The 12,894-nt window shown below is 36.6% G+C and overlaps 1 protein-coding gene across 4 annotated transcripts in view; it reads right to left on the bottom strand.

The window, feature by feature from the left end:
- The window catches only part of LOC149844260 (phospholipase D zeta 1-like), a 136,568-nt gene that overhangs the window by 31,729 nt on the left and 91,945 nt on the right, over nucleotides 1-12,894 (bottom strand). For 3 of the 4 annotated variants that reach the window (XM_090000456.1, XM_090000457.1, XM_090000458.1), the window contains exon 17: nucleotides 6,776-6,907. In XM_090000456.1, coding sequence (XP_089856582.1) covers nucleotides 6,776-6,907 — 132 coding nt within the window. Of the gene's footprint in view, nucleotides 1-4,601; nucleotides 5,063-6,775; nucleotides 6,908-12,894 lie in introns of those variants that run through there. The other variant, XM_090000459.1, reaches the window with a different exon arrangement.

The raw sequence follows: 12,894 nt of genomic DNA, 5'->3' as shown, positions 1-12,894 counted from the left end.
AACCATGGTCCGAGAGTTGAGAAACAGAGAGAAGGTTTAAGTTTAGTTTAGGTAAGAATCTAATTTTTGGAATGAAAAAATCTTGAGTTTCAAAATTACCTATTCCTTTAATTTTAAGAGAGGTTCCATCCGCAGTAGAAACAAAGGATGGAGAAACATTTTTTGAATAGTCGGAAAGCGAAAACATGTTTGGGGACATATGAAAAGATGCACCTGAGTCCAAAAGCCAAGAGACTTTACCTGGAAAGGAAGAAGTGGACACGGCGGCACCGAAGGTAGCTCCCTTGAGGAGAGGTTGAAGGGCTTCCACTATTTGATTTAAAGAGAGTGACCCACTTGATGATGCATCTTCCTTTTGTAGTACACCGGTGGTAGCCATGGCGAGAAGTTTCTTCCATTTGGGACATATGGGCTTGATATGCCCCGGTTCTTTACAAAAATGACAAATGATCTTGCTATAGTCTCTCTTTTCTCTTTGTCCACCATCGCTTCCTTGATTTTGTGATTTGAAATGAGGATGATAGGTCTTTATATTATTTCCGAGTCTTGATACGACATTGACCTCATTATTTTCTTCATAATTACAAGGAACCGCAAGAACATTTGATCCTTGTTTACATAGACTCATACGAGTCTCCTCACCACTTAATTTGGTGAGAACATCTTCAAGAGAATAAGGAGTAAATGAGGATAGAAGTGATGATCTTATTTGCTCAAATTCCGGCCTTAACCCATTCAAAAAATTGAAGAACCGATCTTCTTCAAGTTGCTTGTGGCGGAGTTCAATTGCCTCGCCACTCCATTTTGGTTCAAGCATGGAAAGCTCATCCCAAATGGAAAAGAGGTCGGCAAAATATTCCCTAATAGACATTTCACCTTGAGTAAGGGAGAGAGCCTTCTTTTGAAGGTAATACTTGTGGGATAGATCTCTTGATGTATACATTTTCTCGAGATAACGTCAAGCTTCCGATGCTCTTTTGAATTTGACAATATTGGCATTAATCTTTGTTTCAACGGATGCGAAGAACCATGAAAGAATCTTGAAGTTTTTCATTTCCCATTCATCGTGTTTTTTGGAGTATTCTTCAAGAGCTTTGATCATTTCTTCTCCCTCAAGAATCTTGATTTCACTTCCGTCCATTATGGTTATTTTGGGTTCCGGTTCCGGAATCGTGCCTTGCACACAACCCCATAATCCTTTACCTTTTATGTGAGCCTCCATGTTCCCGGCCCAAATATGATAGTTGGACTCATTCAACTTGAAGCCAAGAGCGAAGTGAGACTCTTTTTCACCCATTAAAAAGTTAAGAAAAGGAAAGAAGGGTGTACCAACACAATGCTTCAACTTCTAGCTTGCACAAGATCCTTCTAAAATATTTGAGAAGCAAGATCCACCACTTCAACTTCTAAGAATCCGAAGGCACGATTTTTGAGACACTCGAAAAAAAAGAGAATCCCACGATCCTCAATCACCAACCGAGCTCTGATACCATGTGAAATTGTCTATGAAGAGACAATACGCATACAAGCATAAATACTTTATAAAAGAAGTGCATGAAAGCACTCTCACAACACTTGAACAAAATACGCAAAAGCGTAAAAATAATGAACATGGAATAATGCATGTATTTTATAGAAGGAGCAAATGCTTGAGACTCTCAAGCTTAAAGATTTACAAGGGGGAACACCCCTATTTATACAAAGTCAAAGGAGTGCAAAGGGGGGCTCCCAAAGGAGTCGTTGGGGACCCCCCAACGGTCACATTTGTGACCGTTGGGGGCCCCCAACGACTCTATTGGGGGACCCCCAATGCACTTTATGAAAAATATTAAAAATAAAAAAATAAAAAATAAAGAAATGTAAAATACAAAAATAAATTACAACATATTCCAAAATGGAATATGCACAAGATTACAAGAATACCCTTTTCGGGTAAGAGAATAAAAATATGAATAAATATATATTTATATATGTAGAGATACATATACATATAATATATTATATGTATATGTATCTCTAAGTATATAAGTATATATATTTATACTTATAACATGTTTTTGGAGATACATTTTAACAGCATTGACTAGTCAAAATAATACAAAAAAAGAAAAACTACAAAAAAAATATATTACAAATATATATATACAATATATATGTATATACAATACATATACACATATATAAATATATGTATATATATATATATATATATTACATTTTAACACTATCGCTTAAACTTATGGTAGAATAACTAAAAGTTTGCTAAAGAGAGTGAAATCTAGAAGCGCCGAGAGGTTTGATAAAGAAATCTACCAACTGGTACTTATAATGAAATGAAGACCTTCAACAAAAGCACAAATGCTCACAACAAGTGTATATTAAGGGTATGTTTGATGGCTTGTCAAAGATTGAACGAAATGAAAAAAAAAAACGGAACAAAACATTGGTTTTGTTCATTCCGTAACAACTATACCAAGTCCAACGTTTGTTTGGACCATACTCGGATGTTGTGTTCCAAATGTTTGTTGTTTGATAACGATGTGTAGACAACTTGGACAAACATCAATAATGGGTCAGATTATGTCATTTTAGATGGTATGACCTAATTCACCTGTGGTTGTACATGTTTATTAAGCTGTGCGCAATTAAAGCAAGATGCTCCATCTAAAATACAATTCTACACAAACAGCCCCCTATCCTAAGGTCAATGATCTACCAAATACCCCGTGATTCTTCGCTACTCTGTTTGCTAATCTGCAGTTGATTAGCTTAACCTCAACATACCTAGTACAACATCTCTCAGAAAACAATCAATACGACCCTTGTATCATTCTGAATTAGAAATTTATGAAAATCAGTAACCCATTAATACCTATAAAATTTCAAGCCAAGGAATGCAAAACAAAAGAAAAAAGAAAATGCCAATTTCAATATAATCAACCATCCAACAACGCCCACCACACAATACTAAGAATCCAATTAACCCCAAAAGCAAAAAGAGAGAAAAACTAGTGAGTGGAGAAGGAATGCAAAGAAAACACAATTTTTTATAATTTCTATCTAAGCAACATTCAATTCAGACACTCCCAATCAAACTAGAAACTCAATCTCCAGAACTCAATGGATTACAACCATTCATCCTCATTAAATAAACATATCCAACCATGAAAAATAGATTAATAAATTTTGCAAACATAAAGTCGTAACAACCCAAACCCTTCTCTTCAAACAAAAAAGATCCACTTAATCAGAGCTTCCAAAACAGTTGCGAAACTCAAATTCCCCAAACCCAATGAATCAACATCAACCATGTAAAAAGATAAATTTTGCAATAAAAGCGATCGATAAACACCCATGATGCTCGTCTTGTGTCATCTCCAATACCCATGACTAACCCTCGATTTATGATATCTCCAACACCCATGAGTCATGACTATCCATCTTGTGCCATCTCCAATATCCATGTCTGGATGTCAAAGTTCTAGTCGGAGGAGGAGGTGTCATCGTCGAGGCAGAGGAGGGGCCCCTTCACCAGCACCACCAACTCCACTGTTTTCTTCTGCGACTTGTCCTCGAAGGCCTTCACCTGCTCCTGCAACTTCTTCACGATCGGCATCGCCTCGCCTAATGCCGGTGACGAACCGCCACCGCCATCATGGCCTCCGCCCCTCCGCCCGCTGCACAGGAGAGAGAGGGGGGCGGGTGCGCTCGTCGAGAAACAATTTTTTTAAAAATATTCCTCTTATACATGTTATTTCCATAACAGGGGGAGGTGGAACGATTTAAACACACTTTTATGGATGCGGCAAACGATGTTCCACTCGTCTGTCGCGTCCAACGTTTGCTGCAAACTGTGGTCTTTTTGACCTTCTCATCCCGCGTGATGCACCAGACGCGCCATCAAACATACCTTAAAGACACATTAACCACAACCTACAAAAGGGCACAAATGAGAAAGCTCAAGAGTAAAATAATAATCTTTATTTAATTTACATAAAATGCTTAAAAAAATTGATATAATGAGAGGAGAATCACCCCTATTTATACATATGAGAGGGAGGAAGAAATGGGCCATGAAGAGGCTCAAATAGAGTCGTTGGAGCTAGTCCAACGACTCTTAAGCTAGCCAACAACAAAGTGTTGACTAGTTTGAGTCTAGTTCAAAATGAACTAGACAAACTAAAAAGAAAAATAAAATAAAGAAAACGAAAAATACATAAATATACATATATATTAATATATATATATATATATCACATATATATTATAGGTATAACTATATATACACTTTTTAACACTCTCCAAACTTACGGTACAATAATCGAAAGTTTGTCTAAGAGGAAATAAAATCTAGGAGCGGCTAGAGGTTTGGTAAAGAAATATGTTAATTGGTATTATGATATAACATAAGGTAGATCAATAGTCTCATGTAGATACTCCTTTATGACGTAGTAACAATCCATTTCGATATGTTTGGTGCGTTCATGAAATGTTCGGTTGTTGGCTATGTAGATCGCACTTTCGTTGTCACAACACGTGTGATGCTTTTGTCACTTCAACTCCCATGTCAGCCAATAGTCTTCTGAGTCAGACTACCTTCATCATTGTGGTGGTTATGGCTAGATATTCATCTTCAGTTCAAGAAAAAGAGACATTCTGTTGCTTCTTGCACCGTCACAAAATCAAGGATTCAGCTAAGAAAATACAAAAACCAGTAGTTGAGTGCATGTTATTGGGACTACCTCACCAGTCAGCATTAGTATAAGCAATTAAATCTAATAAAGATAAAGCAAACAAGAAGAGGCCTCATGAAAGGGAAGACTTAATATATCTAATAATACGCAAAACTGTTCTCATGTGAACAGAAGTGGGAGCATGCTGAAATTGACTAGCTGCATGTACATCGTGTGTTATATCAGGTCTAGTAATTGAGAGGTAAGAGAGTGCTCCAATAAGCTGTTTGCAAGGAGTGAAATCTTCAAGAGGTTCTCCATCATCAATTCACATTTTAGTGTTGACAACCTCAAGAGTATCAACTCTCTTATCATCTTTGATTCCGAACCTGAAAACAATATCAAAAGCAAATTTAGATTGAGATAATAAATATTCTCTATGGGAATAAGCAAGTTCAATTCCTAAAAAATATCTCAATAAATCCAGATCAGTCATTTCAAAATGTTTTTTAAGAAAATGACATGATAATCACCGGAGAAGACAAACCGAGAGTTAAAAACATTAAAAAAGTTTTCAAAAACAATTTTAAAATAACTAATTTGGGTTTCTCAGTCTAAATTTTCTTCTGACATTGTTTTCAGAAGAGAGTTGATACCTCTGAGGTTGTCAATGCCAATATGAGAATCAATGGTGGAGAACCCCTTGAAGATCCAACTCCTTATAGATAGCTTATCGGAATACTCTGTTACCTTTTAATTACTAGACTTGATATAGCTCACGTTGTACACAACTAGTCAATTTCAGCACACTCCTGCTTCTGTTGGGAACAATTTTATGAATTATTACATATATTAAAACCTCTCTTTCTAGAGGCCTCTTCTGGTCTGCTTTTTCCACATTTATTTAATTGCTTATACTGATGTTGACTGGGGAGGTGATCCCAATAACAAGCACTGAATCACGGGTTTTTGTGGATTTTTGAGTGAATCCCTAATCTCGTGTAGGTGAAAGAAACAACAAAAGGTCTCCTTTTGTCAGCAAAAGTTGAATACAAAGCCATGGCTACTACCACAATGGAGGTGGTATGGCTTAGGAGATTATTGGCAGACATGAGACATCAAGTAACAGGAGCTTCAAAAATATGTTGTGAAACAAAAGTGTGATATTGATTGTCACTATGTATGAGAAAAATATCTTTGCCTTATGTCACATCAGAGTACCAATTGATAGACTTGTTCACCAAACCTCTCGCAGTTCCTAGATTTAACTTCCTTCTTAGCAAACTTTCAATTATTTTATCGTAAATTTGTGGGGGAGTGTTAAATTGTACATATATATAACATATATATCTATTACATATAAAATAAACTTTGTAAATTTTCACTTTTTTTTATGTATTTTATTTTTGGGTTTTGGCTTGGTCAACATATAGTTGACTAGCCATTGGACTAGCTCTAACGGCTAGAGGTGAATCCCCTCTTTGTAATATCTTGCCTTGTATAAATAGGGGTGAATCCCCTCTTTGTAAGTATTGCTTCTTGCATACTCGGACAACAATAAAATATATATTTTTTTATATTGAGTCTTCTTTGTGTGTGCCCATTGTGGGTTTTGTGAGTGTGCCCTTTGTGGCTCACTTTTGTGCTTGTCCATTTGGTACCTATTGGTGAACATTCTTATTTGTATTTGAAGACTCATTTCCTCACAACAAAGTGATACAGACGGATGAGCAGCCTTCTCTATGACAATTTTTTTTCTTTAAAGCTTTATATTCTGGTACAACCTCCTAAAGTAGATCAAATTCCATTTTTCTCTCACTATTTCCACTTTTTATTCTGGTACAACCTCCTAAAGTAGATGAAATTCCATTCTTCTCTCACTATTTCCACTTTTTTTATTCCAGTGCAATCAAATCTGAATTATAGAACTAAACCATGCATAGAACAATGGAGGATAAAATCTCAAAGTACTATTCAATGTGCTCACTGTATGATACAAGAGGCTACTCTTTATTAGGGATATGCCACAGAAGAATCAATAGTTATTGTAAAATATATAACAGCAAAAAAAAGAAAAAAAACCAAAATTATATTAGACTAACCTCTGAAGGATGCAAACCAAGATGCTCACACCACAATGATGTGCGAAGACTATAAGCAAACTTTCCAGCTTTCCATGGGCTTCCGTCCATATGTGAACTAAAAAACTCTTTATCTTCAATAAGTGCACCAATCTAGAAGAAAAAGAATTTCACAATTTATCAAAGAACAACCAGGAAAAGGCCTAAGCCTACAATTCCATATGCATCAAAGGAATCCATATTGATAATGAACATAGTGAATTTTGTAGCATCAAAATGTTTATCAGAAACAAACTATATTGTGAAGTTTCACAAGTCAATATTTCAGGAAACAGAAATTACAATCTAGCTATTCACCTGATGTATACAAAGATTTATCCCTTAGCTTTTCTTTTGGGGGCACATGTGTGTGTGTGTGTCAGGTCAAGCTGTCTAATTGGCTCATGAATCTATGTCTACATCTGACCCAAATCCAATGCAACAACATCCTTAACTATTTTCCTTGATTGAAATTTTGTAATAGTCGAGTTGGATGTATATGTAGATGCAAAAACATGAAATGGTTCAATTAACTAATCATATCCGAAAATTGAAAGTAAATCCAAGTAAATGAATGCAGCCATTTTTCAGTTCAAAGGGTGGTTCATACGTAGCAGTAACTAAGCAAGCAAAAAAAATATGCAAGTCCAGAAGCATGTAGACGAGGATTTCATTAGTCTATGTCAGATCTTGACAGTGTGTGTTGAGCAAATAGGAGTGATTGGTCAGTGAGATCCAGGTCAGTGCAGACCAACAATGCTGCATATCGGGGCTTGAGTTCCACTGACCCCCATATGTGATCACGCCAAATTCCAGATTCAGGCCTAGGGCGAAAAACTTTTTAATGTGCACATCACAAGCAAGCTTGTTGTCAGACCTGAGTGCAATTTAAACCAAGCCTAGTCTCAAGGATGAGACCTAGGCCAGTCCCCACCTGGGCATGGTTTTCCCACAAGCATGACCTGTAATATCTCATAATTTTTCCCATATTTTTAACCTCGAAATTGCTTAAAATCATTAAATATGGCTGACGTCAATGGGGGTTTGGACCTGGTCCAGGGCCTATTGAAGATTTAAATATGATATGTAAAACATGTGAAATTTATTTATTTTAACTTTTAAATTCGAACAAAATTTAGGTTAAAATCAGGTTAAATTTAGGCCAAATTCAGGAAGAAAATGGATCTAAGACCGTAGTTAGATCCGTTATGGAACGCAGATCTCGTAGGAGATGTGTTTTGTCGAATTCGGATATTGGTTGGCTCAGAAAATGTGTTTTTCAAATTTGATCGGCCTCTATTTTGGGTCTTTTTCGTTTTGGATCGGAGACGACCTGCAACACTTACATTTGGGTTGACATCAATATGGATCTGGACTTAGTCCAGGATCCATATTGACTGGTGCCCATGAATGGGCTGAGATCAAAATGGATATAGATATGGATTTGGATCATGAGTCCAACCCAGACCCATAATTCATCCATACCTTTTTAAAACAAATGAATTTAAAACTTTAACATATATATATAGTAGTTCAGATCATGGTTGTCAGTTGAGGAAGCGGGAGCGGGAAGCGAGGCACTTTCAAAATTTTAGGAAGCGGGGAAGCGTGGGACCACTTAGGACCGATTCGGGAAGCGTCTCAGAAGCGACCTAGGAAGCGTCTCGGAAGCGACCTAGGAAGTGTCTCGGGAAGCGACCTAGGAAGTGTCTCGGAAGCGAGGGGGAAGCGAAAAAAATAAAAATAAAAAATACAAAAAATTGAAAAAAACAGGGGAAGCGTGATGGGAAGCGCGCTTCCCATTAAAGGGAAGCGCGTCCCCCATTAAAGGGAAGCGCGCTTCCCAAAAAAGGGCGACGTTTCGCGCTTCCGAAGCGCGACGTTTCGCGCTTCCCCTTTTAGCTAGGCGCTTCTGGTAACCCTGATTCAGATAGAGTAGAGTTCTACCCTTGGTAGAACTCTATCCCAGATGATAAATTCTAGAAACAAGTTAGGATAGGGTAGAGTTCTACCCAATCCATATTAATCTAGAAAGGGGGGGGGGGGCGTCACCCTTTAGAGAATTTTTATTATATATAAGAGAGGCAAAGCTTCTCTCTCTAAAAATGTCACCTAGAGAGAGGAAAAAAAAAGAGAAGAACATTTCCTTCTATTCTTTCACATATTTCAGCATAGCAAGGTACGGGTTCCACTCTTTTTTCGATAAAATGAGGGTTTAGCATGTCTTAAATCATATGGGTTTAAGGTATGAACATGTCTGAAATTTTCTGCATGCATATTCCATGTATTTTTTATGTTTTTTATCATAAAAATTTATTTTCGGCATCCATGTGTTAAAATGTATTCAAGTTCGTCATATTACATATATATATATATATATATTTGTATATATATATAAAGGGATACATATACATATATACTATGTATATATATGTCACACGGACTCAGCTAGGGGGTCGACGCACCCGCGTCGACACCCCCCGACACGGGTGCGGCTTCGGACACAGGGTAGACACGGTCAACGAAGAGTCGGACTCGGTCAACGCATCGGGGCAGAGTCCATCCATGTTTTGGACTCGGTTAACGTTGACCGAGTCTATATTTATCCATTTTTAGGGCAAAAAAACAATATATATATATAAAACCAGACTATACTGCACAGTCACAGTGACCGTGTTGTGGTGCTGTGTGCACAGTCTGTGTTGTGCAACATAGACTGTGCACTTTTTATATATATATATATATATATATATATAGTCGAGTGCCTGTGTCCAAAAAGTTTGAAATTGTGCCGCACCCGTGTCGCACCCGCACCCATGTGACAGGTATATATGTATACATATCTCTTTATATATAAATATATATATATATATATATATTTCTCTTTTTTACCCGAAAAGGGTATTCTTGTAAATTCCTATTTTACGCATATTTCATTTGGAATATGATTGTATTTATTTTTATTCTTTTATTTTTCTCTTTTTTTTCTTTTCTTTTCTTATTTCTTTTTCATTTTCGAGTTTTGGGCCACCTAGGTAGGCTCCCCAAAGAGTCGTTGGGGAGCCTCCAATGATCACAAATGTGACCGTTGGGGGCTCCCAACGACTCCTTTGGGAGCCCCCTAGGTGGCTCCTTTAGTTGTGTATAAATAGGGGTCTTCCCCTTGTATTTGGTAAGGCTTGAGAGTGTCAAGCTTCTCTCTTTTTATTCAATATATTCGTATTACATGCATTTGTGCATGTTTGCATTATTCTACGTCTTTTGTGTATTTGTTCAAGTGTTCTTTGAGTGCCTTTGTGCACATTTCTTGTGAAGTATTAGTGCTTGTATGTGTATTGTCTCTTCGTAGACATTTTTACACCATGAACATTTCTAAAAATTCTGCATGCATATTCCATGTATTTTTGATGTTCTTGATGCTTAAAATTTATTTTCTGCATGTATATACTATGTATTTTTTTACATTCTTAATGCTTAAATCTAAGATTATGCATCTCTAATCATGTTTGAAAATTTTCAGCATGCATATCATTTATATTTTTTATGTTCTTGATGCTTGAATCCAAGATTATGCATCTCTAATCATGTTAGAAAATTTTCAGCATGCATATCGTTTATATTTTTGATGTTTTTGATGTTTAAATCCAAGTTTATGCATCCCTAATATTTTCTGAATGTGTATTCCACGTATCTTTCCATTTTTTATTAAATTTACAGCATAGATAGGGTACATATATGTGCTGGTTGCGTTCTTAATGATACACAGCAGCATATACTTTCAAATATACATAGTTGTTTGCGTCATAAACAGAATTGCAGCAGCATATACATGTTGCCTGCATTTTGGATTGATTCGCAGCAGTATGTATACACATATATACATGTTGCCTGAGATTTGAATTGGTTCGCAGCAACAAATATATACACATATATGCTGTTTGCGTTTTGGGAAAGACTCGCAATATATATATATATATATATATATATATACACATATATATGTATATGTATATATATATATATATATGTATATGTATATGTATATATATATATGTATGCTGCCATATGTTGTTATACCTACTGCTCATGCAGATACTGTTTGCACATGCCAATTGCGCATTCTGTTTGCATTATGTTGTTTATGCTAAGTTGTGTGTTTTATGTTGTCTGTGGTTGTTGTCTGCGCTCTTGAGCAAATTCGCAGCCTAACATATATATATATATATATATATATATATATATATATATATATATATATATATATATATGAATTGTTTTTTAATGGATGCACTACATAAAATAGATATAAATGTTGCTTTCATTTTTTGAAAAGCTTCGCGGCAATATATGTGTTGATATGTAAATATGTTGTTTGCATTCACGCATGAAATTTTGATTATTATGTGTTTTTCATTTTCACTGAAAATGTTTGCAATGCTAATTTATTGTGGTAAGGTTTGATCCACTGACATACCATTGAGGTCTGTGAGAATGTGTTGCTTACCAAATTTTAAATTGTGATTTTTGCATTGCAAAATGATTTTGTTTAAAACTCCGCCTGTGTATAACTGTTTAGTTATACACTGTCGGTCCCAAGCCCGGATAAAGGAGGAGGGTTGCGGTAGGCCGGTGACAGCCAGCATAAAAACTTAGTCATACCCTATGAATATGAACCAATATGAGAATTTCGTTGGGGCGTTCCATACTGAGCGACGCGCTGTACTCTATAGGCCCGGAGGCAGTGATAAATGGGCAAGGGTTGCTAGGTCGTCGCCCGAAAGCGACGCGTCACACCGGCGCCCGGGTGTGGTGTCAAATAGGCAAGGGTTCCCTCACTTTGTTGGACGGGTGGGGGTAAAGAAGTTAGTCCAAGACCATAAAATTAGGTTAGCCACTTGGAACACAGGGTCTTTAACTGGTAAGTTGGTAGAGTTAGTAGATGTTATGTGTAGGAGAAAGATTGATATTTTATGTCTACAAGAGACCAAATGGGTAGGTGAGAAAGCAAAAGTGATAGAACCTTGGGGATATAAGATTTGGTATACAGGAATAGGAATGGAGTAGGGATTGTTATGAGTCGTGAGTTTATAGATAATGTAGTTGAGGTCCGTAGGAAGGGTGATAGGATTTTACTTATTAAATTAGTATTAGGTACAGATATTATTAATATTATTAGTGTTTATGCACCTCAAGTAGGTTTAGATGATTCCACTAAGCGTCAATTTTGGAAAGATTTAGATGGAGTAGTACAAGGGATATCTTATGGAGAAAGGCTTTTCATCGGCGGTGACCTTAATGGGCATGTAGGCATTAGTAGGGATGGATTTGAGAGTATCCATGGAGGCTATGGTATAGGAGAAAGAAACGATAGTGGAGAAAGGATTTTAAATTTTGGTTTGTCCTATGATATCATCTTAGCAAACACTTGGTTTAGGAAGAGGGAATCTCACCTAGTAACATTTAAAAGTGGGGTTAATACGAGTCAAATAGATTTTTTCCTACTTAGAAAGAGAGATAGGGGTTGTTGCATCGATTGTAAGGTTATACCCGGAGAAAGTGTAGCTACACAACATAGAGTCTTAATTTTAGATCTTAGAATTAGACAATGCCGCAAAAGGGATAGATATAGGATAAATCCTAGAATTAAGTGGTGGGCACTGAAAGGAGCTAAACAAGGAATGTTTGTAGAGCGGGTAGTTAAGGAAGTTGATTGGTGTCTTGAGGAGGATTCATAATCTATGTGGAATAAGATAGCGGGTGGCATGAGAAAGGTGGCTAAGGAGGTATTGGGTGAGTCTAAAGGCGGTGTACCGCTAGGTAAAGGATACATCGTGGTGGAACAAGGATGTCAAATTAGTTATTAAGGTTAAAAGAGAGTGTTATAGAAATCTAAGTAAAAGTCGTGATAATGAGAATTTGGAGAAGTATATGATAGCAAAGAAGGAAGCTAAAAAAGTAGTTCAGAACGCAAGGGATAAGGTATATAAGGAGGTTTATGACAAGTTGGATACCAAAGAGGGTGAGAAGGATATATATAGGATTGCAAAAATGAGAGATAGGAAATCGAGGGATCTGAGTATGGTTAGATGTATCAAAGATGA

Source organism: Nuphar pumila, chromosome 3, assembly GCF_984573655.1.
Source record: "Nuphar pumila chromosome 3, dmNupPumi1.hap1.1, whole genome shotgun sequence".
NCBI classification, from domain to species: domain Eukaryota; kingdom Viridiplantae; phylum Streptophyta; class Magnoliopsida; order Nymphaeales; family Nymphaeaceae; genus Nuphar; species Nuphar pumila.
The sequence above is the reverse complement of the archived record's forward strand: the minus strand, read 5'-3'. Positions and strand labels throughout refer to the sequence as shown.